The sequence below is a fragment of the Aplosporella prunicola genome (genome assembly GCF_010093885.1).
Source record: "Aplosporella prunicola CBS 121167 unplaced genomic scaffold K452scaffold_5, whole genome shotgun sequence".
NCBI classification, from domain to species: domain Eukaryota; kingdom Fungi; phylum Ascomycota; class Dothideomycetes; order Botryosphaeriales; family Aplosporellaceae; genus Aplosporella; species Aplosporella prunicola.
This window is the reverse complement of record NW_022983533.1, coordinates 158,384-182,718: the sequence shown is the minus strand read 5'-3', so window position 1 is coordinate 182,718 and position 24,335 is coordinate 158,384. Positions and strand designations below refer to the sequence as shown.

At 54.1% G+C, this 24,335-nt stretch overlaps 11 protein-coding genes across 11 annotated transcripts; 4 read left to right on the top strand and 7 right to left on the bottom strand.

The window, feature by feature from the left end:
- Positions 1 to 895: 895 nt before the first annotated feature.
- Positions 896 to 5,726, bottom strand: K452DRAFT_349286 (uncharacterized protein). The gene is made up of 3 exons (XM_033545590.1): positions 1,817 to 5,726; positions 1,609 to 1,766; positions 896 to 1,551 (listed from the first exon to the last, which is right to left on the bottom strand). The coding sequence occupies exons 1-3, from the start codon at positions 5,354 to 5,356 to the stop codon at positions 1,308 to 1,310; spliced, it is 3,942 nt and encodes a 1,313-aa protein (XP_033400617.1). The 5' UTR covers positions 5,357 to 5,726; the 3' UTR covers positions 896 to 1,307.
- Positions 5,727 to 6,159: 433 nt separating this feature from the next.
- K452DRAFT_284283 (uncharacterized protein) lies at positions 6,160 to 7,380 on the top strand. Its single transcript, XM_033539920.1, has 3 exons — positions 6,160 to 6,374; positions 6,431 to 7,077; positions 7,127 to 7,380. The coding sequence occupies exons 1-3, from the start codon at positions 6,241 to 6,243 to the stop codon at positions 7,252 to 7,254; spliced, it is 909 nt and encodes a 302-aa protein (XP_033400616.1). The 5' UTR covers positions 6,160 to 6,240; the 3' UTR covers positions 7,255 to 7,380.
- K452DRAFT_131906 (uncharacterized protein) lies at positions 7,225 to 7,922 on the bottom strand. Its single transcript, XM_033535294.1, has 2 exons — positions 7,858 to 7,922; positions 7,225 to 7,781 (listed from the first exon to the last, which is right to left on the bottom strand). The coding sequence occupies exon 2, from the start codon at positions 7,658 to 7,660 to the stop codon at positions 7,256 to 7,258; it is 405 nt and encodes a 134-aa protein (XP_033400615.1). The 5' UTR covers positions 7,661 to 7,781; positions 7,858 to 7,922; the 3' UTR covers positions 7,225 to 7,255.
- Positions 7,319 to 8,410, bottom strand: K452DRAFT_284282 (uncharacterized protein). Its single transcript, XM_033539919.1, has 3 exons — positions 8,274 to 8,410; positions 7,858 to 8,218; positions 7,319 to 7,781 (listed from the first exon to the last, which is right to left on the bottom strand). The coding sequence occupies exons 1-3, from the start codon at positions 8,292 to 8,294 to the stop codon at positions 7,657 to 7,659; spliced, it is 507 nt and encodes a 168-aa protein (XP_033400614.1). The 5' UTR covers positions 8,295 to 8,410; the 3' UTR covers positions 7,319 to 7,656.
- A 1,954-nt stretch (positions 8,411 to 10,364) lies between these two features.
- Positions 10,365 to 10,802, bottom strand: K452DRAFT_295474 (uncharacterized protein; the record flags this gene model as incomplete). Its single annotated transcript, XM_033541817.1, has 1 exon — positions 10,365 to 10,802. One exon carries the CDS (start codon positions 10,800 to 10,802, stop codon positions 10,365 to 10,367), a length of 438 nt encoding a protein of 145 aa, XP_033400613.1.
- Positions 10,803 to 11,490: 688 nt separating this feature from the next.
- Positions 11,491 to 12,843, bottom strand: K452DRAFT_295473 (uncharacterized protein; the record flags this gene model as incomplete). Its single annotated transcript, XM_033541816.1, has 1 exon — positions 11,491 to 12,843. The coding sequence occupies one exon, from the start codon at positions 12,841 to 12,843 to the stop codon at positions 11,491 to 11,493; it is 1,353 nt and encodes a 450-aa protein (XP_033400612.1).
- Positions 12,844 to 12,932: 89 nt separating this feature from the next.
- K452DRAFT_131776 (uncharacterized protein) lies at positions 12,933 to 15,675 on the bottom strand. Its single transcript, XM_033535293.1, has 8 exons — positions 15,102 to 15,675; positions 14,983 to 15,050; positions 14,543 to 14,867; positions 14,410 to 14,487; positions 14,126 to 14,355; positions 13,930 to 14,041; positions 13,530 to 13,810; positions 12,933 to 13,416 (listed from the first exon to the last, which is right to left on the bottom strand). Exons 1-8 carry the CDS (start codon positions 15,497 to 15,499, stop codon positions 13,367 to 13,369), a joined length of 1,542 nt encoding a protein of 513 aa, XP_033400611.1. The 5' UTR covers positions 15,500 to 15,675; the 3' UTR covers positions 12,933 to 13,366.
- Positions 15,676 to 16,408: 733 nt separating this feature from the next.
- On the bottom strand, positions 16,409 to 17,504 carry K452DRAFT_265344 (uncharacterized protein). Its single transcript, XM_033538745.1, has 3 exons — positions 17,428 to 17,504; positions 17,251 to 17,373; positions 16,409 to 17,195 (listed from the first exon to the last, which is right to left on the bottom strand). The coding sequence occupies exons 1-3, from the start codon at positions 17,456 to 17,458 to the stop codon at positions 16,639 to 16,641; spliced, it is 711 nt and encodes a 236-aa protein (XP_033400610.1). The 5' UTR covers positions 17,459 to 17,504; the 3' UTR covers positions 16,409 to 16,638.
- Positions 17,505 to 17,848: 344 nt separating this feature from the next.
- On the top strand, positions 17,849 to 19,390 carry K452DRAFT_221751 (uncharacterized protein; the record flags this gene model as incomplete). Its single annotated transcript, XM_033536530.1, has 7 exons — positions 17,849 to 17,869; positions 17,922 to 17,953; positions 18,036 to 18,159; positions 18,212 to 18,459; positions 18,516 to 19,066; positions 19,120 to 19,242; positions 19,302 to 19,390. 7 exons carry the CDS (start codon positions 17,849 to 17,851, stop codon positions 19,388 to 19,390), a joined length of 1,188 nt encoding a protein of 395 aa, XP_033400609.1.
- A 149-nt stretch (positions 19,391 to 19,539) lies between these two features.
- K452DRAFT_349281 (uncharacterized protein) lies at positions 19,540 to 21,685 on the top strand. The gene is made up of 3 exons (XM_033545589.1): positions 19,540 to 20,123; positions 20,185 to 20,577; positions 20,629 to 21,685. The coding sequence occupies exons 1-3, from the start codon at positions 19,590 to 19,592 to the stop codon at positions 21,184 to 21,186; spliced, it is 1,485 nt and encodes a 494-aa protein (XP_033400608.1). The 5' UTR covers positions 19,540 to 19,589; the 3' UTR covers positions 21,187 to 21,685.
- Positions 21,686 to 22,431: 746 nt separating this feature from the next.
- Positions 22,432 to 24,106, top strand: K452DRAFT_265338 (uncharacterized protein). Its single transcript, XM_033538744.1, has 2 exons — positions 22,432 to 22,997; positions 23,047 to 24,106. Exons 1-2 carry the CDS (start codon positions 22,646 to 22,648, stop codon positions 23,988 to 23,990), a joined length of 1,296 nt encoding a protein of 431 aa, XP_033400607.1. The 5' UTR covers positions 22,432 to 22,645; the 3' UTR covers positions 23,991 to 24,106.
- The last annotated feature ends 229 nt before the right edge of the window (positions 24,107 to 24,335 follow it).

Here is a 24,335-nt window from a genome sequence, read left to right as displayed (position 1 = left end):
GACTGAGCTGCGCGGGCGCGACGTCCATGTCTCGGATTGGGGCAAAAGTGCGGCGAAAGTGCGGCGACGGCGGCGGGTTTCAAGGAGTTTTTTTTAGGATTTTCACCCCACCATTCTTCTATCCGTTACTGCAGCATAGGGCTGACCTGCCCTTCCTCCAACTCCCCAAACCCCCCCAAAACCAAATAAAATACTTCATCCCAAGTCCCCACGCTGCGTGCTGACGTGCACAAGCTCCCTGTTACCATGGCTCATCCCTTTGGTCCGACACGACCACCGTCCTACTCTCGTACGCGCGTACGTACATAGTTATGCGGTAGCAAACCCAGCTCGAGCATCCTCTTGCGCCTTGTACCTCGCACGAGAGCAGTCCTCAAAGCCCCGTCGCCCGGCACGCTGCATCCACTTTTTCCCGATCCAACCTTACGCTTTTCCCTCTCCTTCGTATATGCCCCGTTTAGGTAAGTGCCGGTACCATGAATTGGCCATGTCTGCCTCGATGCAGACACCATTCGCATGGCTGCCGCTGGCCACTGCCCAGTGCGTTGCACGTTTCTCCTTCTCTTTCACTGTGCAACGATTCGTTACTGCGGCTGCTAGATGAACACACTCACATGCATGCATGCAATGCCCGTACTACCGAGATCTCTGCTGTGCTGCCGGAAAATCTACAATCACACAAAGAATCGCAGAGCCACCACAACACTCCATGCCGTCAATGCGAATCAGCAGCCTGATCAAGCCCGTCAACCAGAAACCTGCCGCCTTGGGTCCAGACAAAGAAATCTCCTTTTCCCAATTCCCTGCGTCCTTGCATGCTTGTTCCCCAATCACTCCCGCCATCCCGTTTCCCAGAAAGAACGCCTTGCAAAACCTCCATGATGCAGAAAAAGAACCCCCCCCTTCGGCTACTCACTATGCAGCCACGATCCTCGTACGACGCGCTAGCAGGCACAAGTTCCGTTCCAACCAACCTCTTGCAGCTTCGCTGGTTTGTCTCAGTGCGCAGTCGAACGCATACTGCGCTTGTTGAAGTGCGAGCGGTTGGATGCGCACCTGAAAATGTACGATGCAACGGACGTACCCGCTCAATGGCCTCATGATGTAGGCCCAGTGGCCCAGCACCGGTGTTCACCCGGAGACCGCTCCGCACAGGGCACCTTCGTTGCATTTCCGCATTCGTACATTCCTATCAGATATTGAAGTCTGATTAGATAGAAGTCGAATCAAAGTCGATGACGAGCTGACGTGCTTTGTTTCCATGGTTAAGGCACTGGTCATTTTTAACGCTCAATTGACCCCACACATCAGTTAATTGTAGCAGCACTTGGCCTGCGAGGGACACTCATGTCCGCACCAGTCGGTGCGTCAGTGTCTTCCCCTTCGGAGCTTTCCTCGTCTTCTAGTACGATTTGGCGTAGGACGTCTCTGTCGAAGAGATCGATGACGAAACGACAGACAGGAAGGCGGAAGTGATGCGACTCGAGGATGGCCATGACCTTGTGAAAGAGCGCCGGCTTGGTAAAACCCACCGCCTTTTTAGCTTTGATTCTAATTCTATAGTTAGTCGGAGTGTTTCATCTATGACAATAAAGGGGAAAGACTTGCCCATGCAAATCGTTGGCTGCTCGCTTGGCCAGCACGGTATTGCCTAAATCAGTAACTAGCTTCAAGATCTTGGCATTAACAGGGTCGCTGTCTGTGATTTTGCCCTTCTTGTTATGCCTTATGAGATCCTTAATGTGTGTACCTGGCCAAGGTTTGATCTATAACAGCAAATTAGCTCGAGCCTCATTACATCATACATTCTGCTTACCGAAAAGAGTTTCGGGAAGTCCAATGGGATACAATATCCCAACGATTCCCCCATTATGTTTACTGTAGCATCCCAGCCGCACTCAATTAGAATTTCTTGACCATGTAGGCTTCGCGAGATCAACCCCAGGACGAAGAAAGCCGTTCCCCGCAGAGACATGACCTCAGATTGTTCTGCGATAGCGACTATTGACCTGACAACGTCGGTACTCTCAAGGAACGGTGCGCCAAGATCCATGGAGCCGACGTTGCCTACGGCCCACAGGCAGCCTTTGACTTTGAGGATGACTTCAAGATCTTCATCCTCCATGCCGTGGTCTCGTATCGTCATGGCGAATTCCTCGAAATGTCCTTTCTGCTCCAACAACCTACACCCTTCCTTGGTACGTGCGAGTTCTCTGTAAAAGTGCGGGGGTACTAGCCCATAATCATGATGCTCCGGTATCTCATCGAAGGCCAGGTGCGATGGTGGTTTTTCCGGAATGTCCGCCAAAGCCCGGGCAAGTGAGGCTTCAACAAACGCAACATAGGAATCATTGCGGCCGAGGAACCAGTCATCCATTTCGCGAGTGATGTAATCCAGGCCGTCGAGATAGTGGTAACCAACGGACGTGGATAGGAAACGAAGCAACAGAGGCGCGCCAATCTCTCCTAGATGATCCAACCTTGGTGCGCATTTGACGACGAACTCGAGCGATCGCTTTTGATTGCACGTTTCTTCCAGGATCTTGATGGCTACTTCGCAGACTTCAATCTCTGGGTCGTACAGTTGAGTCACTAGAAGGCGAATTGCCCATTCTGCGACGCCATTGCCGAGAAGGGAGTTCTCTGACGAAGATAGAGGCTTCGTGGCATACTTCCGCAGCAGCCTGGTGGCAAAGATGCGCATTTCTTTGGAGCCAGCCGTCATTGCTTTGGACAAGACGATGCGCAAATGTCCGTCCAGAGTGTAGTCCATGTTGGTAAGTAGCGTCTTCATGAGGTCGTCGCGATCTCGCAGCTCGATAATGTGATAAAACATGTTGATCATCTTCCATCTTTCAAAGATCCTGACACCTTCTTCCTTCTTGCTCAACTCACCAAGCATAGCAAAATATCCACCAGTGAGTGTTTCGGACATTCGATCAGCGGAGAATATCGGTTCTTCCGAGGTGAGACCACTCATTCGATCAAAATGAGACAAACATTCGCCCAATTGACGGATTGGCTTGCTGTCCATTAGGTATCGGGTGCTGTCTGGATTGTTAAGAAGAGCTCTCATGAGCGAGCAACCTGCCCTCACGTAGCGTTGGTTGGGCCTGGTATTCTTGAGCATGGAGAACCTATGCTTGAACGGACGGAAGAAGTTGATCAAGCGATGAATGAACTTGGTAGCCCGCAGGGCCTCATCAAGACGTTTAGGGTTGTAGAGAGGGCCATCTAGGACTCCCTGCACTATGTCCCATCTCCACTTCTGAAAATTTGGCGTTTCGAGGACTCGGGAATCCGTCATCAAGTTCCGGAATTGGGCCTCGTCTATGGAGGCACTGAATTGCGTCTTGTTCTTCTCTGACTGATGCAAGATCTCCTCCGGATCTGGAGTGCCAAACTTGGCACTGTGAAGAGTGTTGACACCCGAGCGATACAAGGTCCGGTTAACGCTGTCAACTTGATAGATCGTCCCCGTGGCGATGAAACGCTCGTCAACACCAAATTTTGTCGCAGATCTGAGCAATTGTGGAAGAACCTGTAACCTGGCACTCCATACAGGCGGAAGCAGTTCGTTGGCCATCTTGAGAACTTCGCCCAAAAGCAAAGTTGTTTTCCTCCTCAGAGTGAGATTGAGCGACTCTTCTTCCGCGTGCAACAAGGCTTCCACCAGGCCTGAGTGGATCAGCACGGCTAGGATGATAGCGGTGTAATGTTCGACGAGATTTCGTTTGCTCTCCTCCTCCTCAGATTTGGTTGCTGATGAAGCATTGGTATCCTCATTCTTGAGGTTCGTGACTCGGCCGTAAGTGGTCAATCTTCGTCCCGCTAAAAAGGATGAGGACCAGGAAGGAGGTTTGATACGAAGAATGTCAAAAAGCAGCTCCAGAAGTACGTTTCTGACGGAAGGAAGTGGGATGTAAAGCGAAGACATGAGAGACCTGATGGCCATAAAATCGTTCATGCAAAGTGTAAGGAGACCAGACCAGCTCCTGAGCAAAGTCGCTATGACCTTCGCGTTGGCTTTTAGTTTTTCCTCATTTGCATGCCCGGACGAAGCGTCTGTGAAAGCGGCGAAGGGGATTTGTAATTCCTGGCCGGAACGGAGGTATTTCCTGCGGCCCGGAAGGTCTAGAAGATAGAGGAAAGAAGCACTGAGGCTTTCCGCAGCGAGATAGAAACCCTCACCGAGAGCGTCAGTAAGCGGTCCCACACCACCAGCAGCGACAAGCCTTTGAGGGTCCTTGACCAGAATCTCGCCGAGGGTCAGAATTGAGATGCTTCGAAGCCGATCATCATTGTGCTCGGCTACCGCGACGATCATGCGAATGACGGCCCGCGAGATCTCCTTGACCCCGTCCTTGACTTCCAGGAATGCTCGGACGAACTTCAACGCTTGCTCCCGCTCTACGCTGACTTTGCTTTCTTTCACCAAAGAGAGGATGACCAAGTAATCGGTGTGGAGATTACGAATGATTTGAAGGGACCTCCGGTCGGTGATCGCATACCGCATGGCACGATAACCGGCTGCGACGACTTCACGGCTATCGCTGAGTAGCATTGTTTGCATGCGCAAACCAAAGGTCGACCACGCCAGATCGTATTTCAGGGTGGGATGCCGCTTGAAGAGCTCAACCAAGGCATTAGCGCGCTCGATATAGTAATCTGGCTGCATGCTCTCGGCGTCGAGAGCTTGAAGTATCTCTGTGAGAACGTATGTAGGCGACTCTGTTTCCGGGTCCAGGTTCTCGTCTTCCTCCGGGAGCGCTTGACGAGAGTCGGATCTGGCAGGTGCATTGCGGAAAAGGGAGGACAGTCTGCCCTCGTTCGGTACGAAGGGGTCTCGCGTAGTACGGTTTAATTCGTTCTGAAGGTCGAGCTTCAGGTTCGCCAACTTCCGATTTGAGATGCTCAGCTCCGCCTCGACCCTCGACTTTTGTTCTTTTGCTTGCTTCGCGCTCTTCGAGTTCAGCGCCTCCAACAAGTTCTCGGAACCAATCTTAATCTTGATCTCCTTCTCAATCTTATCCCGAAGCTCGGCCTGCCTCTGTTCCGACGCGGTCCGCAGGTTGTCGTCTCCGGCGAAACTGGTGTGTTCGGTGAGGCTCGGCCTGGGGTTGTCGGTCCTCGTCATGGTTGTCCTCAGCTCCGAGCTGAAGCTACCGGGTTGTTGCATGGCCATCGCGGACGATGGAATGCCTCGGGCTCCTGCGCCGAAGCTCGTGGCGCTGAGCGAGCGAGCATCTTTGCCGGCGCGAGTGGGCGGTAGCAGCTGGTTGTGCTCGAGAGCGGGCGCATCGGTCTGGCTTGACATGGAGCGCGAGGTCGGCGGGGGCAGCGGGGACGGCGTCATGGAATTCCATTAACCATGACACTGCTGCCTCATAGCGGTGGTCTTGGGCCTCTGTGCCGTAATCAATCGCATTCATGAGGACGGCTCCTGGTCTGCCATCCCATGCGATGCGGGTGCTCACCGTGGCTCTCGTGTGGTTGGCGCGGCGGGGGAGTGGCTAAGGCGTTGCGGAGTCTGGGGCGAGGTGGTTGTGCGTGCGGTGAAGTCTGACACAAGCAAGGGTACGTAGGTACGTCGGTCGACTTGGAAGGACGAGCCCAAGGGCTGAGATGCGGGGGACGAAACGGAGTGCTTGGGCCTCAAGCAGAACAAGTCACGACAGCAAAGAGACTCGCACTTGTCACTTACGCCCACACAGGGGCTTGCGCATGTCATTTTGGGCCAAGGGTCTTTGAGCCGCACTCGGGGGGATGCTGGTCGCCAATCACCGCCCGGCGTCGAGCCCTCCCAGCTCTCGCCCATTCGGGCAGCCAGCACATGTTGTAGACTCACGGCAACGACGGGCAAACTCCTATCTGCACACGCATCGAGTTCCGTGCAGCCGAACGCCGTGCGGTGCATGGTGGAGGCCGCGCGCCCGTCCGTCGGGGAAGTCCCTCCTCTGAGTGCGGCGGCCTCCGATATGTGATGGCGTGAGCCGTGGAGCTCATTGGACTGCCGCTTGCCCAAGCCGCTAGATGCCGCTCGAGAGCTATCTGATGCAGTAAGGATACGCAAGGCCTATGGCCATGTCCGCATATTCAGCTTGCCGATAAGGGTCAATATAAACCAGCTCGTGCCCTGCCTTCTAGAGCTACCTCGCTGCATTCCACCCAGCTCCATTGTCCTTCCGCCCCCTCCAAAGACGCCAGAGATATCACTTGCCCTCAGCTACACAAGTTATCATGTCCCAGCTCAACTACGCTCGTTACGGCAAGGACAATGTGAGACTGTACAAGGTCCACAAGCACCCTGATGGTTCCCAGTCCGTCGTCGAGCAGACCGTCCGCGTCCTCCTCGAGGGCGACATTGAGACCTCGTACGCCCATCCACAGATATATATCGAAGCAAACCAGCAGCTAACCGGTCTCGCAGCTACACCGAAGCCGACAACTCGGTCGTCGTAGCCACCGACACCCAGAAGCAAACCACCTACGTCCTTGCCAAGCAGAACCCCGTCACCCCGCCGGAGCTCTTCGCCTCGATCGTGGGCACCCACTTCGTCGAGAAGTACGCGCACATCCATGCCGCGCACGTCAAGATCATCACGCACAGGTGGTCGCGCATGACCGTTGACGGCAAGCCGCACCCGCACAGCTTCCTGCGCGACGGCACCGACGTGCGCACCGTTGAGGCCGTTGTGCGCGAAGGCAAGGGTATCACCATCAAGTCGGGTGTTGACAAGCTGCTTGTGCTCAAGAGCACTGGCTCCGCCTTTTACGGCTTCCACCGCGACGAGTACACTCGCTTGCCTGAGACGTGGGACCGCATCTTGAGCACGGAGGTCCAAGCTGAGTGGCAGTGGAAGCAGTTCTCTGGCCTGCAGCAAGTCAGGTCTGTTGTGGACAAGTTTGATGAGGCGTTTGTGGCGGCGAGGAAGATCACGCTGGACACCTTCGCCAAGGACGAGAGCGCCAGTGTTCAGAACACCATGTACAAGATGTGCGACCAGATTCTGGCTGCTGCGCCTCTTACGGAGACCGTCAGCTACTCATTGCCAAATAAGCATTACTTTGAGATTGGTAAGTTGAGTTCACATCTCTATTCGCCGCAGACACTAACAGCTTCCAGACCTCAGCTGGTTCAAGGGCCTGAAGAACACCGGCAAGGATGCGGAGGTCTATGCTCCCCAGACTGACCCCAACGGCCTGATCCAGTGCACCGTTGGTCGCAAGGGCTCGCAGAAGGCGAAGCTATAAACTAATACCTCGCCATTCGTGTTGTGAAAGCGGGTTGACGCAAATGCATGATATCATTTAGCGAGGTTTGGCGTTTTTGGTTCAAGCTGTACATATATCCTACAATCGATACGATACTTTGCCGAATCTTTGTGCCTTTTCGCAGCTCATCCAAGGAAGATGGGCCAGAGCTGGAAATGTTCGCCGAGCGTGGCGTCTGCTGCCTTGATCCAGGCCAGAAAGACTGCAGTTTTGATAGCTGAGCCATCCATTTACAACCTCCGTAGAAGAGGACTACGAGAATTTCGACACAGCCACAAATGCTCCCCGTATTTTGAAAATCTCCGAGGTCTCCATGCATTCCCACTACCCTCGGATCCCAACCCATAAACCTAACGCCGTCTAATGGTATGGTAGCCACGCTCATTCCGCCTTCACCGGAGTCTGCGCCGAGATCGCAGCCTTAACTTCTGGCATCTCGGTAATCGACTTGTGGCCAGAGAACTGCAGGATGTTTTTCTTGTACGGATGCGCCTGGCCCTCGAAGGCTGTTCACGAGATCCGTTAGCCTTCACGTTCACAAACCTCTCTACCCTTCCGCCAATATCCGAGGATTAAACTCACTCTTCAGCCGCGCCAACCTGGGCTTCCTAAGCCTGTTCTTGGGCAACATGCCGCTAACCGCTCTCCTTAAGATCTCACTACCACCCCACTTCTGCATCAACTTGTCCATGGTGATCTCCTTGAGGCTACCGGGCCTAGTCGTGTGGCGGTAGTACTTCTTCTGCTCGCGCTTCTTTCCCGTCGTGTGCAGGTCGTTGCAACCAGTCGCGACAACGTAGTCGCCGCAGTCCGTCGACGGGTCAAAGATCGGCTTATGCTTGCCCATGAGGACGAGGGCGATTTGTGAGGCGAGGCGACCGAGAGGGCGCGGGTCGGTGCCAACGTTGAGATGGTGCCATGTCCGGCTGTAGGCCAGGCGCGTCTGCGGAGGTGTGAGAGTGTGCGGGCTGTGTGCAGACGGGCTGCGGTCGGCGTACCTTGCCAATGGTCTGGGACATTGTGGGGTCGGGCGCGCCCGCGTGGGCTCAGCGACGGGCTTCGGTGGGTAATTGGGTTGTGTAGGCGGGCGGGAGCCGGGTGCTGAGCTGTAGGCCGTCGTCTGCTCTATGTGGTGGTGGTCTTCGATCTGACTTCCCGCCGGGCAAAATCGCGCCAAGCCTCGGTCGTAGACGGCAGACCCCGAGCTAGCGCACCAATCATGGTGTTCCGGGTCGCGACAACAGAGACCGGATCACAACTTCTAGGCCTTCACGTCGAATATCTTATTCCAACCATTACATCAGACTCTTGCACGCCTCTCTTCATACCTTCCTGTCGCTTATCTTACCCTTGTTTACCAGGCTAGACCCAGTCAAACAAAGACACGACAGTGAACAAACATCCAGGATTGAGGAGGCTTCTCCTCTATTTGTACCAGGGCAAAGTTGCAATTCTCTAATGTCTTTGAAAAGATCAAAATGATTTGGTGCACAGAGTGCGAACAGCTTCTGGACGATGTATTATACCCCGGCAACTTCGACCACCAATATTCTGTGAAAGACTTAAAACTATCGTTCAGTTCATGTGTGCTCTGTCGATTGATTTCAGATTGCATTCTTGAAGCATACAAGTCGTACTCAGAAAAGTACGTAAAAAGTTTCCTTTCGCTATCTTTTTACACGAGGAACTACAAAAAGACTCTATAGTTGCTGATATAAACTATTTCAAATCAACTGTTTCCCAGCTGTGTGTAGTTATGCGGTACTAACAAAAAGGCCACTGCCTCCCGCTATAGCTGTGTGGACTCATCTGATATAAGTATAGCATTAATTCTACTCTATCTTGTTTACTTTAGATTATTGTATATCTGTTTATTATTTATTCGTTGACTATTAGGAAACTTTTACCTAGCTACAGATAATACTGCCACGAAAAGTCACCACGTATATACGGATACTCCTCTATCAACCGGTAATTTCCCAGATGCTGTTAGGCTTATAAGCTTTTAACTCAACAACTGCCATCTAAATCATAATAACTGTAAGTTAATATAGCTAACACTTTACTTAATAAATCTTCTAAACTACCATTACCGATCCGTATACCTCAGCTCAGACAATAAAAAATATTCCAGGCCATAACACTCGTAAGAACCCGCGGTTTACGAGGGTAATATACTACTCTATACCACTGTTAGTGTCCACCGGACAAGCTTTCTCTAAGAAATAAAAGACAGATACTAAAAGCTTTACTTCGGCATAACCCATTTAAGAATCCATTAATAAGTTATATACTCTTAGAAGAGATTGCCTTTCGGAAAATATATTCCTTATAAATTGTGTAGAGTATAGGAGATTCGCTGAAAGAATCTACCACTACAGGGCTAATTGTATAAAAGAGCACGCAATACTATCGCAGCCTCTAGAGCAGAAGACTCTTCTTAGGGCTGTCTTGTCTCCGAGAGGCTAGTGTTTCCAAGGGGCGAGATTTCTTATTCTTCCTTTTTATTTATAAGCAGCACAATCTTAGTATTAGTGCCCCCTAAATAGATCCGTATCTATGCTTTTTTTCGTAGTAAGTCCTTGTTTCGATTAGTTACATGCACATCTCCCTCGGCTGGCTCTCGAAGCTAGGTCTAGGAAATAGTAGGTAACTTATACCCTGTCTATCATTTCCATCTTTTTCGAGTCATATTCACCATCGTTCACCATCGTTACCAAACACCTACATTGTAGAGGTTGTTGCGTTACGATAAGATAAGTATACAATTCCATATTCCAAATACAAATCTGAATGTCGGTCTATCAATTTCAATTTCAATGTCTATGTTTTGCAGTCAAGCAAGTACAGTCAAGCAAGTACAGTCAAGCAAGTACTCCGTAAGTCTATAGCAAAAAGAAAAACCAAGGGAAAAAGCAGTCAGTAACAAAGGGACAAACACGACTTACCTAGATCAGTCAAGCCGGTCTGTAAGAAAACAGAAGAACTAAGAGAAGGCAGTCAGTAGCAGAAAGGGGCAGATTCGACTTACCTGATCATCTCCCGTCAACCACAACCACCTCCCTCTCTCTCGCCACCTCCTCGCATCCTCAAAGATAGACCACAATCTCGACAACAGCATCCCCATGCGTGATCCTAGCGCGGATGACGTCCTGCGGCGGCGCCACGTCCTCGAACAGCACGGTGCGACACAGCGGACACGTCGCCCTGACGGCGCCGGAGCTGGCCCTGCCGCCCACCTCGCCCCAGCCCTTGATGCACTCTTGCCCGAAGACGTGCCCGCATGCTTTGAGTCGGACGGGAGCTTCGCCCTCGCCGTCTTGGTTGCTGTTGCTGCTACTACCCTCACCGTTGCTGTCGCTATTGTCGGCGTGGTCGCCGTCGTGGTTGGTGTCGTGATCGCCGCCGCCCCCATACTGCTCCAGGCAGATACCGCACGTGCGGTCCTCAGGGGCTAGCGACGCGGGTGACAGGACCTCGATCCCGTGGCGGAAGAACTCGGCTCTGCTGGGTGATGTGTCCGCCATGCTGGGAAGCGGGTTTGTTGAGTTTGCCGTGGTTGGTTGGTGTTGTGGGTAGGTAACTGCCTGCTCTCGTAAGTAAGTGATCACGCAAGTAAGTGCTATGTGCGGCTTGCAAGTGCGTGCGTGTCTTATCGTGTAATGCGGGATTACTGCCTCCATGGCTGTGCTTTTATATAACGGCGGTGTAGGCACTGTTTGTGGGGTGTGGGTTTGGGTGAGCGGGTTGTTGCTGCACAGCGTGTGGGCTTGGTATTGGATGATGTGCTTGTTGCTGGACAATGTTGTTGTTATTGGACAATGTAATTATATGTTCGTTGTTGGGTTCGAGAGAGTATGATAAGAGAGTTAATTATTAATCGAGTAACGGGTACTGTTCAAGAGACAAGGCAATACTGCGGTTCACTGTAAATGATTGGACTGCAAGGCCACTCTTCTTCGTGCATTACTTTCTATATTTACTTTGCTTCTTTGTTGTTCCACCATGCCACACTCCCGTTCAATTTCCATGCAAGCACATCACTGCTCCGTATAGTTATAGTTATACAAAAAGGGCTCGTTCCAGCCGCTATAGTATTTTTACGTAAAAGACTCGCTACCAATCATTCTCTAACAATAAAGCCGCGTTCTATACTTTACTTTACTCACACGATCTCACCCTGCACATCAGCAAGACTGACCTGCCCCGGCACAGCTAGTCGCCAAAGACAGCACCGTTGACCTCAACCTCGCGGATAACGCGGAACCCAATCGCCATCTGGATGAGACCCCTCACCATGTCCAGCACGCAGACATTATCAAAGTTCATGACAAGGCTCGCGTTGTCCAGATAGTCATGGAGACGGTTGACGGGGTGCATTTCCCCGTCATGCTCGCGGATCCAGTTGACCACGCGATTCACGGCTTCTCTGAACAGGTTGATGTCGCCATCCCGGTACTGAAAGTGGCCTGGCATGAAGCTGACAAGCCACTGGCCCATGTTGTCCAGGTTGATGGCCATTGCATCCGCGCGCAGCGTCACCCACGGACCGGTTGCCGCGTTCAGGTGTCTTACTTGCTCGGCATGACGATCTTGCATGCGCTCCAATTGTTGCTGGAGTCGAGGCAGGCCCTCTATATGCTTGTCTAAGATCACGCCGAGCTCGTAGAGGACGTTGCCCAGCTTGTCCCTGGTGCCCTTGATGTCCTGCGGAAGACTCAACCGCTTCTCCCGGAGCTCGTCCCGAAGACTCGGCAGGTCATGAACGACGCTGTGCTGTAGGCCGGACCAGCTGAGGTTCGACCACTGTTCCGGCATGAAGTCTTGGAACTTCTCACATAGCCTTTCGATGGAAAGCGATGCCATCTCCAGGGCTTCACTCCCCACGTCCCATGGCGATGCCACAATCGCAGTGGCATCTGCCAGCGCCGTTCTCCGCCGCCGAAGCTCAACCAACCTGGTGTCGAGATCAATGCATTGCTCGTGGTAGAAGTTCATCATTGTCCTGATGGTAGTCCTGCGATCTGCATCTCTCTCGAGCATCCGCGCTCGGACGCGCCGCGTAACGAGCAACAACCCCAACAGCTCTTCGGGCGATAGGACCTCACGCTGATGGTCGAGCGTGAAGGCTCGATCGTCGTGCGAGCCCATCAGCGGAAGCGCCTCCATGTTCATGCGCGGAGGCACACCGTATACGCCTTCAGAGATCCGGTCTGCCGCTTCCGCAGGCACGGTCAGGTTGGAGTCGTCGCCCCATGGGTAGATGAGACTGATGAAGGGCGACTCGGTGTCATCGTTGAAGAGCACTGCTCTGCAAGTCGGACACTGGCTGCTGGAATCGATACCTGCATCGATCCAGCTCTTGAGGCAGTCGAGCCCGAATATATGTCCGCAGGCTTTTATGCGTACAGGTGACTCGGGCTCACTGCCAATTTCACTGTCACTATCAGTCTCGCCGTATGGGGTGCGACAGATACCACACTTACGATCCTCCTCCCGGATCTCCTGAACAGCCAGGGTGTCGAAACCCGAGCTGAGGAACTCATTCTTAGTTGGAAGGTTTGCCATCGTGTGTATGTTGTTCTTGTGAGTTTATATGATATGAAAACAACGGTCTTCATCTCCATGGCTGTATATTTATAGGTAATGCGGTATACATATTGTTCGTGGTTAATGTCGTATATAATTTCGGATTTATGAGTTGTTGCTGGACAATACACTAGTGAGTTCGTTGTTCAGGTTATAATGGAAAAGGTGGTTTGCAACAATGCTAAACACTGCTTTGTTATCCATATACCTTGAGACGACGTTGTTCAGACAAAATCATCCTATATGATTTGAGATTACGGATTAAGCAAGCAGACTCACACCTAGACACGCAATCCTCTGCTCGAACTAGTTACTGATTTTCTTGCCGATGTTCATATTCCGTGCCAGTGAACGAATGAATGGGTCGGCTGTCATGCCCTACTCGCGCGCTCGCTCTGCCGTCAGTCATCAAGTCGTATATCGTAAACTCGTGCGTAATCATCATCATGCCGCTGCATTACTGTCGTGGTTGTGATCGTGGTCGTCGTGGTGGCCTTCTTAATCATCGAGGCACCGGGATGCGGTGGAAGAGGCGGACGAAGCCTTCACAGTCTGCAATGGTGCGCGTTAGCAGTGTTGCTCCCTGATAGACAATCCCCCCCTTCCGTGATGGAGGATGAAAAAGTAACCAAACAACGTTCAAAACAAACAAAAACTCAACTCACCATCCGCGAGCCCAAACCGCAACTCAAAGCAACCCCCCACACCGCGCGGCGGCGCATACCCCTCGCAGAAAACATACGGATGCAGCTCGCTCAGACTGACGGTCCGGGGTCCAAGCCGCCGCATCCAAGCCCGCGCGCCCACGTACGCCGTCACGAAAGCCGTCCAGATCGGCGTCTTCTTCATCGGGCCGCGCAACGCTGTCGCCTCGAAGCGGACGGCTCCGCTGGCGCGGTCCCGGAAAATGCGGAATGCGTGTCTGTAGTGGTCGTCTTCGATTTCGCTGGTGTGTGGAGGGGGTTGTTAGTGTGAGGAGAGGAGAAGCAAGGGAGGGAGGGGATGGGGAGAGGTGAGGGGTTGATAAGCAGGACTTTGATGGAAGGGATGAGCGTGCGTGCATACCCTGCGAACTCAATCTTCTCGCCCGGCTGGAAGAAGTCCTCCATGTTCGGCGCAGTGCCAATCGAGTCCTGGCGCTTCATAGCCACCGCCGCGCAGTAAAATAAGACCATCCCTGCAGACAGCACCAGCAGCAGTCAGTCACTGTAAGCTCCGCCAAACCCAGCACCACATCTCTTACAGCAGGTAGGTTACTTACGCTCATATCCGTTAAACCGCAGGTTCGCCCACAAGTCCAGCTGCCCATCCTGATGATTGACTCGGCACAGCTGTAAGCACGATCCAGTGCGGATGAAGCGCAAGGCCGTCAACGGGATGCAGTGCCGATGGCGGCGACCCAGTTGGTCGATAGTCAGGAAGAGGATGCGGGCGCGGTGGTCGCTGGGACGCCAGTACAGCCTCACGACGGCCTCGTTGTTGTCGAATGGCCTGGGGGCTGGTTAGTGCGGGAGCTGGCCTCTGCACGTGGGCAGCGCGGCTTACAGCTCAATCACTTTGTGAAATCCGTCTGCGTAAAGGCGGTTGACTGCCTCGGGCATGTCTCTGCCGAGACATCGAGTCCTTTGCTTGTGTGAGTATAGAGTTGCTTGATTTTGCGGCGTGGGTGGCTACTCACGGTTGACCGAGCGCTCCGCTGAACTGCGTCCATGGATGCCGCCCATCAAAGATCCTGACTGCCCAATGTTGTGATGGGCTGGGCGGACCATCGGTGACCGAAGCGTCGGAAGAGTGGTAGGTGCCGTAAGAGGAGTTGGAAAATGTAGGGCTCATTGGCGACGCCACTTCTGGCGCTGGCGGGTAGGGATATGGCGTATCACCAAAGTCTCCATAATCGCTGGAGTCGAGTTCGTACTCGCAGCACGGCTCCGGCTGGGTGTAGTGAGGATGCCGTGGGAGGTGCGGTCTCGCTGGCATGGTGGGACGGGATGTAGAACTGCCTACTGGTGCCTGTCAGCAGCTTATAAGAAGTGCGACGAGATTGAGGCTCTCATGATGCGGGGCATGGAAGAGCCAATTGCGTTAAGCCAGGACGGCAGCGGCGTGGACTAAGCATACCAGCTTGTCGCGCTCTCAGGCGCTTGACCAATGACGATACATCGCCCAAATCCTCCTCCGCGATAGCGCTGGCCGAGGTGAGTCATGGGGCTTCAATGGGAAAGGATAGTCAACCGTACCCTTGTAGGTACTCGCAGATGCTCGATGCGAGTTGGCGGTATTCGCCCAGGCGGTCATCAAGGAGTAGCCCTTCCGACTCAAATTGGTCACCGAGCTCATTCCAAGCCCTCAGAGTCCTATACTCGGACTGGCCGAAGAAGTTTCGAATGGATTCGAGAGTCAGCTGCAAGCTACTAGCCAAAAGGTCGACTTCCTCGGTGACATATGCTGCTGCGCGACGGCTCTTGGGGCGCTCAAGGGCCTTTTCGAGTCTCCGGAGCTCTGGGCTGAGGGCGAAAAGGGCGCTTATGTTGCCGAGAACCTCATCTTCAAAGTCCGACAGGTCCTGCAGGAGCGCCTGCAGACCGAGCGCGATGTCCTGGGCGTCGTTGGCCAAGTCGACAAGTGACCAATCCATTCTGCATCACGCGATGGAGGGGTTCCTGTCAATGGATACCGGTGTGTTCTCGATGGCCGCACCAAATACCGGCAGTCCACCGCCCATCAGGCTGGGGGAGGAAAGATCTGGGGAGCAACGGTCGGCAGCTACGGCGTACAAGGAAAAGCAGCGTCTGGTCACACCCTCTGGGGCCACAAAACCGGGGAGGAGCGGGCGCGGCTCTGCATCGATTGCTGAGCTGTCTTTGCTGGCAGACGGCTGGAAAATAAGCCAATTGCAGCTCACCTGTGCCGCGACTGCATGTCGGACATCTCGATCAGTTATAGCGGGACGAAACGAAGGATTCCCCTGCATGATGCATCTCTTTTTTTGAAAATTGACAAAAATGAAAAAGACTCGGATAAAGAACACTATGAAAAGTCGAAAGCAAGCAACCGCTGCTCACATTTCAGAGTCAGCAATCGGCGCGCGTGCATTGTGGAACAGTGCAGGCAAAACGTCTGTATCGCGACAATGAGGTAGTAAGCTGACAGACTGCGGGCCCCCGTGGTCTTTTTCCGGCCATGGATCAGCTGAACTCAGAGCATTTTGATGGTTGGCTTGGTGGTTGCAGCTTTCTCCGGATGTGCTGGAAACGCGTCAAATACCACGGTCCAATCATGTCGCGCGTGGCCGCCTCGCAACAGTACCCGTGGGTGAAACACGGACGGCTGCAACCTGGTTCTTGAAAGACGAACAGCTTGTTATGTGGAAATATGGCCATATTTGAAAGGGATATGAGTGTTTTGTTGAGAATTAGTGTCAATTTTTTGTCGCGGGTTTGAAGGTATCCATGCCCAAATACGGAAGGCGGACACGGCTTGGTACGAAATAGTCAGGAGCGGGGCGTGTAGCCTCAGGACTCAGGAGGACGAGGAGGTTCCAGTGAGCACGGAAAACGGCTTTTTATATTCTGACAGTTCGTTTAGAATGCTTGCCCGAAGCCTTACATCAAGTATGCCTAGTGCTCCGCCTCACTCCTTCAGCTGCGCCACGCTTCGACGTATTGACACCCAAGCCTCCGCCTCATGTCTCAGGAGTCAGAACCATACAACCAGTGTATGTACCTTTTAGCCATCCCGATTGGACATATCCCCTGCAAACAGTGTGCTTCTGAATTATTTGCCCTGAGACTTCAACCGCTCATCCACCAACCTAGTGACCATCTTCTCGAGGATGGCAATGTCGCCTCCGGTCTTCCCCTGGAAGTACCCCTCAACGCTCTTCTCGACGTACTTGCCAACCATATCTACCTCGATGTTAACCTCGTCTCCGGCCTTCTTCGTGGCCGTGACGACCTTCTCTTGGGTGTAGGCGATCATCATGACCTCCCACCAACCGTCTTCGCCATCTTGAACCTTCGTAACAGTCAAGCTCGCACCGTCCAGGGTGACATAGCCCTTCTCGACAATGTATCTCAGGATGGACTTGTCACGGGGCTGGAATCGGAAGGTCAAGGCGTTGCCGTCGGGGGTGACGGACAGGATCGTGGCGATGGTGTCGACGTGACCCTGCACGAAGTGGCCGCCCATGCGCGTCGAGGCAGAGACGGCGCGCTCGAGGTTGACCTTGGAGTTCTGCTGCAGCGAACCCAGGTTCGTGCGGCGGAGCGTTTCAGGGGCAACGCCCACCTTGAAGGAGTCCTTGTCGAATTCGGTGACGGTGAGGCAGGTGCCTGGCGGGACGACATTAGGGAACGGCCACGTCCATGAGCAATTGGCGAGACTGACCGTTGACCGCAATGCTGTCGCCGAGATGGCAGTCGCCCAGGATTTCTCCAGCTCCTGAAATGGTCAGGGAGGTTCCTCCGCCGCCGCTGGAGGTGTCATCCTGCTTTTCCAGGCGGGTGACGGCTGGGTTTGTTAGCTTCTGTCCGGGGTGCTGGAGGATTGTATGGCGGAACTGACTTCCGAGAATCTCAACAATGCCGGTGAACATGGTCAATTGGTTATAGTGCAAGTGGCTTGGAGGAGCTAAGGAGCTGCTCAGGGAGACATGGAGACGCGTCGTGACGCATAAAGCAGGCGATGATCCTCGGCCCAAGCTCCCCCAGCCGACTGTCGGTTGCGGGGCACCACGGGCTTCCCATTCCCGTCATCTCTCGACACACTTGCTTCTTTTCCGTTGTTCGTTTGGCGACACTCCTCCGAAATTCAATAAAACAATATGTCAAGGCTCATCACTCGCGCACCAGTTTCGCTGCTTCGGCAAACCTGCCGAAACAGCCTCTGGGCCAATTGCAATGCAATGCGGAGCAGGGGCCTCGCGACGGCGCCCGGAGCAGCAGAAGCAGCAACTCTTCCTTTGGCGGGCATTCGTGTGCTGGATATGACCCGAGTCCTCGCGGGGGTAAGATCTATGTCTCGTCTGCTATATTCACCATACTCATTCAACTGTCCAGCCGTACTGCACGCAGATTCTAGGTGACTTAGGGTACGCTATTGGAAATCCTGTATGGACCACCTCCGTTGAGGTTGGATTGGAATACGCAAATACTAATTGGCGTTGCCTCCAGTGCGGAGATCATCAAGGTTGAGCATCCCGTTCGGGGTGACGATACAAGAGCTTGGGGCCCACCATACGCCAAATATGTGGCCGACGACGCCGAAGGCCCAGGCGAAAGCGCTTATTTCCTATCTGTATGAAAGGGTATATCTTGGATTCTCTGGACGCTTACTGAACCGGACTCAGGTCAACCGGAACAAAAAGTCTATTGGACTTTCTTTTGCTCATCCGGCCGGCGTAGATATTCTCCACAAGCTCGCAAAAGATTGTGATGTGCTAGTTGAGAACTACCTACCCGGAGGACTCAAAAAATACGGCATGGATTATGAGACCCTTTCGAAGGTCAACCCGAGCTTGATCTACGCAAGTATTACCGGTTACGGCCAAACAGGGCCATACAGTAATCGCGCTGGCTACGATGTCATGGTAGAAGCGTGAGTTGACAGGCTGTTGAGCTTGTAGTTGGCGCCCAACTGACAGCTACTTTTAGAGAAATGGGCCTTATGCATATCACCGGAGCCAGAGACGGAGCTCCCGTTAAGGTCGGCGTTGCTGTTACTGACTTGACAACCGGACTGTATACCTCAAACTCAATTATGGCAGCGCTGCTAGGCCGTGCCAGAACAGGCAAAGGGCAGCAGATAGACGTTTCACTCAGTGACTGTCAAGTTGCAACGCTGAGCAACATTGCGAGCTCTGCCCTGATCAGCGGAAAGAAAGACTCGGGAAGATGGGGAACAGCGCACCCATCAATTGTGCCCTACCGGGCCTTCGCAACAGCTGATGGAGACATTCTCCTGGGAGGAGGCAATGATCGCCTGTATGGAGTTTTGTGTGAGCGTATAGGAAAGGCACAATGGATCCAAGATGAGCGGTTCATTACGAACGCAGCGCGCGTCAAGAACAGAGACCTGCTAGAGGAGTTGATTGAGAACGAGACTAAGAAGAAGACGACGCAGCAATGGTTAGAGATTTTTGAAGGAAGTGGGATGCCGTACGCCGCCATCAACGACATCCAGGGCACGCTCAACCACGAGCACGGTAAGGCAGTCCAACAGTCTGGAGAAAAGTGGCTGACGATGAGGCAACAACAGTGCTCGCGCGCAACATGGTTGCCGAAGTCGAGCATCCCAAATGTGGGCCGATCAAGCTGGTCAATACGCCGGTCAAGTACTCATTCTCAACGCCCAACATTCGATCGCCGCCGCCGACGCTGGGTAGGTGGTGTATCTGAGTAGCCAAGATGGCAAAGGAAGCAAGCTAACGCACGAGACAGGACAGCATACGGACGAGATACTGCGGGAGGTAGTGGGAATGGACGAGGAGGACATAGCGAGCCTGCGGAGCGAAGGAGTGGTAGCTTAGTGGATGATACTTCGTACAGATGTAGACGCGATGACGCTCGCGGTGATGCGGTGGCCCATGCACCGCTAGCTCAACGGGCAGCTGCTGCGGTGCGCTCATTCCCGCGATACGCGACGACGCCTTTTGCTCGTCCGCTTCACATGCGCCCAATCCTGTCCCCTCACCTGCTCTCTGTCGCCAGATCGCACCCTGCTTCGCCATGTCGTTCCAGCACCCGGCGCACCTTCCGCCGTCGCCCAATGCGCCATCTCCCGCTGCGCCGACCCAGCCCATGCCGCAATCCAAACCATGGGCCGGAAGCGACACTGTGCCAGTTTCCAAGCCCGCGCCTGCCACCACGCCCGTCTTTCCCCCCAAGCCCCCGTCCTTTGGCTCTGGCTTCTCCGCCTCCACCGAGGAAATACTACGACGCGTCAGCGCGAATGCTTCGGCGCATGCTGGCACCCCAGGTTGGGAAGCTGCGCGAGAGCAAGTCCTAAAGAGCATGGTTACGAGCGACAAGATACCCACTCCTCCCCCCATGTCATCAGCAGTCAGGAAAGGAAGAAGCACCAAACCCGCCATGTCGGGCACTCCGAGGGCTGAGAGCGTTACCGCAGCGGGAGAGCACAGCGCGACGCCCGCGTCTGCCAACAGCGCGGCATCGACGCGCGGAAGAGGTGGCGCACGGGGAAGAGGAAGAGGCGGAGTTAAGGGAGGGAAGAGGAAGAGGGCAGTCACTCCGGATAGTGAGGTGAGTCGACCTGTCCCCCACATTGCTCCACCTTTCTCTATTAACGAGGGTACGTGCAAAGGACGACTCGGATATATCCTCCTCCTACACGCCTTTGCCGACCAAGACAAAGTCCGGTCGCAACGTTACGAAACCGACTCAGTTCACGCCTGTCCTGCCGTCTCCTTCGACGGGCCCGAAGAAGAAGCGTGCACAGCGCCGAGCGGCGGAAACGACCGTTTGCAAAGTCTGCCAAAGAGGTCACAGTCCGGCGAGTAATATGATAGTCTTCTGCGACGGCTGCAACAGTGGTTATCACCAGTATTGCCATGATCCGCCAATCGACAGGGAGGTTATTCAGGTGGCCGAGAAGGAATGGTTCTGTTCGAATTGCATGATATCAAGGACGAAGCAGGACCATGCGATACCCAGTGTCTCGGAGCTTGTGGCTGGAAATGGCCTGTCTGCAGCAGAAGTGCGTTCTATGGACGGAACCACATCCAAACCACAGCTAACCTTGGCACAGAAACGAGCATATTTCGGGACGCTGTCCAGTTCCAAGCTAACCGAGCTATTGATGCATGCGGTCAATATACATCCTGACCTCCCAGTATTTGCGCCAAATGCTCGAAGTATCATTCCCGCAGACGTTGTCGCAAGGTTGTCCAACGCCGACGCATCACAATCAAACTTCACTTCGACCATTGCCGACACCATGTCACATAGCAACCATTCAATAGCACTGCCCCAAAACGACTCAGCCATCCGATCCCTACCAGACACCCACACCACAGTGAATACCCAACTCTCCACCGCCCCAGCGCAACCCACGATGGTCGAGCCAGAGCCGGAAAACGACCCTTACGGTGATGGCTACGACAGTGATCCGCCAGCGCACTACCCTCGTCCCGGCAACGGGCTGGCTCGGACATTGCGGCCCGAGAGCGAGGATCTTCAATGGCTGGTCGACGACAACCTTGAGGTCTTCAGCCATGTCTACACCAGCGATGGGCAGACACTCAACGGCTTCGCCGCCGATGGCAGCATGGACTTGACAGGGGCGGGTGCCGTGGCAGGGTCGTGATCACTCGACGGCTTCCGCAGCAGCGATGTTAATAGCTAGAGAGTACGGCTTCACCTTCGCTAGACGCAGGTCGCAAGGTCTTGACTTGACGTAACTCAAGCGGACGTACCGCGTAGGGCTGACGGCCGCGGCCAAGATTGCGGCTACACTAACTTCTCCATGGTTATGGGCGAACATGTTTGGAAGCACACGTTATGCGTGTATCCTTACATAGGTCCTGGCCTTTACTTACCACATGCGCTGATGGACCTGGGTTCAGGTTCACGTGCATATAACTAGTTACGAAGGAGCGAAACAGACGCTCGGCGCACGGGAAAAAATTAAAAAGCAGAGATTTTTTATGCTGGAGATTGGTCATTCGCTTCCTAGATGAATGTTCATGGGGGTGTCGGTGCTGGTGGTGCTTGTTTGTGTAAGCGCGGTTGTGTGTGCATTAATGCTTGTACAGTATATGAATGTCTCCTTGTGAGCGTACACTTTAGTTTTGTGTCCTACCTGCAACAAACTTCTATACCTACACTAACCCTTGCATGCTTAGATACCTATATCCCTCTCCCATGCCTATTATATCGCCCCCGTCGCCCCCACCTCGTTCTTACTATTCCCCTGTCCCCCATACCCTTGCGTGCCCCAACGTTTCTTCCCAGACAGTCCCAACAGAAAACATCATAAAGGTACAGTACTCGAGCTGCTACTTATGTTAAGTGCTCTGCTATCCATTGTCTATTTGAAATTACTGCGATAGACCCTGAAGGCACTGCTGGCGAATCAAAAGTAGGCTAGCAACAGAAGTTGTGTTATAAGCTAGGCAGGATTAATAGATCAGCAGGACATGCATGCACAGGAAACTAGGGGCAGGATAGGACCTGCTTCCAGATAAGTAGAGTAGATGACGAAAAGACTGGACTAGAAAGTATTTTGCTGCATGACTTTTTATCCAAATGCGGTACGGAGAGGCAAGGCCGTACGTCATGCTCGAGGGCAGAGGTGAGAAGAGGGACGGAAGTGAGGGAAGGCTTCCGAAAGCACTGTACTTTGTAAAGTTTTGAGTGGCTTGTGGCCCTGCACCGCTGTCGGAGTTTAAAGCTGGAGTCGGAAAGCTGGAGCAAGTCATTTGCACTTCGATACGGTGCCGATGGCCAATCATGTCGATGCACCGCTCGCCAAGGCTGATCGCATCATTCGCAAGCCGCGTAGTGCAAAACACGCCTCCATCGTCGGGGCTCCACGGCGGAAGAGGCCCGAAGTCAGATGCGGAAGGCCCATGATTATGAATTCGAGGCAGCCAGAATGCAGCTTGCGGCGGGCCTCCGACCACCTTTTTAGCCATTGCTTTATCCTTTGAGCCTGCGCGCACGATACCACTGACAGCATAGTACTCATCCGCACTACTCACAGGCGCAAATCCACCGTCGCAGCCTCAGCGCAAGCTCCCTTATCACTCCTCCGTTGAATTCCAATGGCGCAAAAAACCCCTCTGTCGGCGGTCCTGCCGCCTCTCATCTTCGGCACCGCCACCTTCAACCACCAGTACAACAAGGACCCTTATGCCCTCGACACCAACGGCCTTGTCCAAACCGCCCTCGAACACGGCATCCGCGCCTTCGACACGTCGCCTTACTACGGCCCTTCTGAGTCACTCCTCGGCGCAGCCCTCGCCACGCCCTACGTGCGCGCAAGCTTTCCGCGCGAAGAGTACTTTATCCTCACCAAAGTTGGGCGCGTTGCCTCGGAAGAATTCGACTACAGTCCGGAGTGGGTGCGGGCGAGTATCGCGCGCAGCTTGCAGCGGCTCCAGACACCATATTTGGGTAAGGATTCTTCGTGCCCTCAGCAAGACGGCTTAGGCTAATTTGCCAGATGCCGTCTACTGCCACGACGTGGAGTTTGTGAGCGAGGATGAGGTCCTAACGGCGATACGCGAGCTCCGCCGCATCCGCGACCAGGATGGCACAATTAGATACGTCGGCATCTCGGGCTACCCGCTCGACGTGCTGTGCAGGCTGGCCGAGCGCGTGAAGCAAGAGACGGGCGAGCCGCTGGACGTAGTGCAGAGCTACGCCAACTTCACGCTACAAAACACGACACTTGCAACGAAGGGGGCACAGCGCCTGCAAAGTGCCGGCGTCGACGTGGTGCCTAACGCCAGCATGCTGGGCATGGGTCTGCTGCGCCATGACGGCGTGCCGCTCGGCAGTCTCGGCGACTGGCATCCGGCCAACGACGAGCTGCGCGCCGCAGTGCGTAAGGCGTCCGACTTCTGCGACCAGCACGACGAGCGTCTCGAGGTGATTGCCATGCGCTTCGCCATGGAGTCGTGGGTCGCAGCCGGCGCGGCCGTGGGTTCGCGCGGCGATCCCGCCTCCGGAGTGCCGTGGAAGCGCGAGAGCATCGACGACGTTGGCGGCAAGAAGCTGGGTGTCAGTGTCATGGGCGTCAGCACGGCCGCGGAGCTGCAGAAGACGCTCATGGTGTGGCGCAGCATCTTGGACGGGCTGGAGAACGGGCAGCAGACGGCAGACACGGCGGGACGGTGGAAGCGGGCACATGAATGGAGCTTGAACCGCAAGCGGGCGGTGCAGATACTGGCCGAGGGGGTGCAGGAGTGTCTGGGCGAGTGGTTTGATTATGCGTGGGACAGTCCGGGCAAAGGATTTGTCAATCAGAGGGGCGCGAAGAAGGCGAGCGAGAAGGACAAGACACTCAAGGGCAAGGAGGCTGAAGCAGAGGCGCCGTGGCTGACTCCCGCTGCAAGCCCCGAGTTGAAGCCGGAAAGCGCAAAGACGGAGCTGCCGTTGAGGTGATGGGACAGATTACATATTGTAGATATGGGTTGATCAACAAATAGAGATTCGGTAGGTATGAATATACTTCGGAGTAGATGGATGCGGAGAAGTATCCGATGGTTTTTTAGATCAGCAGCATCAGCATCATCATCATGCAGCCAGTCAACCGGTTTGGTGGATGAGTCGTGACTTTCTTGCCTGGCGGCCGGCCTGTTCGACAACGCAGCAACACCCACGGCGGCCAGAGCCTCTCGCCTCCCGCACGCAAATCCTCCGCGCGCCCTCGAACCACCCCGCCCATTACCCCGACACCGCCAATCTAGCGAAGTGCGCCCTCTCACTATGAGACTCGGATGAGGCCTG

Coding starts and splice junctions, on each gene's coding strand:
- K452DRAFT_349286 (XM_033545590.1), bottom strand. CDS start 5,356: ATGACGCCGTCCCCGCTGCCCCCGCCGACCTCGCGCTCCATGTCAAGC. Junction 1,767..1,816: donor ACTTCCCGAAACTCTTTTCG/GTAAGCAGAATG, acceptor TTGCTGTTATAG/ATCAAACCTTGGCCAGGTAC. Junction 1,552..1,608: donor GCAGCCAACGATTTGCATGG/GCAAGTCTTTCC, acceptor CTATAGAATTAG/AATCAAAGCTAAAAAGGCGG.
- K452DRAFT_284283 (XM_033539920.1), top strand. CDS start 6,241: ATGTCCCAGCTCAACTACGCTCGTTACGGCAAGGACAATGTGAGACTG. Junction 6,375..6,430: donor GAGGGCGACATTGAGACCTC/GTACGCCCATCC, acceptor CCGGTCTCGCAG/CTACACCGAAGCCGACAACT. Junction 7,078..7,126: donor TAAGCATTACTTTGAGATTG/GTAAGTTGAGTT, acceptor AACAGCTTCCAG/ACCTCAGCTGGTTCAAGGGC.
- K452DRAFT_131906 (XM_033535294.1), bottom strand. CDS start 7,660: ATGAGCGTGGCTACCATACCATTAGACGGCGTTAGGTTTATGGGTTGG.
- K452DRAFT_284282 (XM_033539919.1), bottom strand. CDS start 8,294: ATGTCCCAGACCATTGGCAAG. Junction 8,219..8,273: donor TGTCCCAGACCATTGGCAAG/GTACGCCGACCG, acceptor ACACCTCCGCAG/ACGCGCCTGGCCTACAGCCG. Junction 7,782..7,857: donor CAGGTTGGCGCGGCTGAAGA/GTGAGTTTAATC, acceptor TCTCGTGAACAG/CCTTCGAGGGCCAGGCGCAT.
- K452DRAFT_131776 (XM_033535293.1), bottom strand. CDS start 15,499: ATGGATTGGTCACTTGTCGACTTGGCCAACGACGCCCAGGACATCGCG. Junction 14,488..14,542: donor AGCGGAGCGCTCGGTCAACC/GTGAGTAGCCAC, acceptor ACACAAGCAAAG/GACTCGATGTCTCGGCAGAG. Junction 13,811..13,929: donor GAGAAGATTGAGTTCGCAGG/GTATGCACGCAC, acceptor TCCACACACCAG/CGAAATCGAAGACGACCACT.
- K452DRAFT_265344 (XM_033538745.1), bottom strand. CDS start 17,458: ATGTTCACCGGCATTGTTGAGATTCTCGGAA. Junction 17,374..17,427: donor CATTGTTGAGATTCTCGGAA/GTCAGTTCCGCC, acceptor TAACAAACCCAG/CCGTCACCCGCCTGGAAAAG. Junction 17,196..17,250: donor CGACAGCATTGCGGTCAACG/GTCAGTCTCGCC, acceptor TCGTCCCGCCAG/GCACCTGCCTCACCGTCACC.
- K452DRAFT_349281 (XM_033545589.1), top strand. CDS start 19,590: ATGTCGTTCCAGCACCCGGCGCACCTTCCGCCGTCGCCCAATGCGCCA. Junction 20,124..20,184: donor CAGTCACTCCGGATAGTGAG/GTGAGTCGACCT, acceptor GTACGTGCAAAG/GACGACTCGGATATATCCTC. Junction 20,578..20,628: donor ATGGCCTGTCTGCAGCAGAA/GTGCGTTCTATG, acceptor ACCTTGGCACAG/AAACGAGCATATTTCGGGAC.
- K452DRAFT_265338 (XM_033538744.1), top strand. CDS start 22,646: ATGGCGCAAAAAACCCCTCTGTCGGCGGTCCTGCCGCCTCTCATCTTC. Junction 22,998..23,046: donor GCTCCAGACACCATATTTGG/GTAAGGATTCTT, acceptor CTAATTTGCCAG/ATGCCGTCTACTGCCACGAC.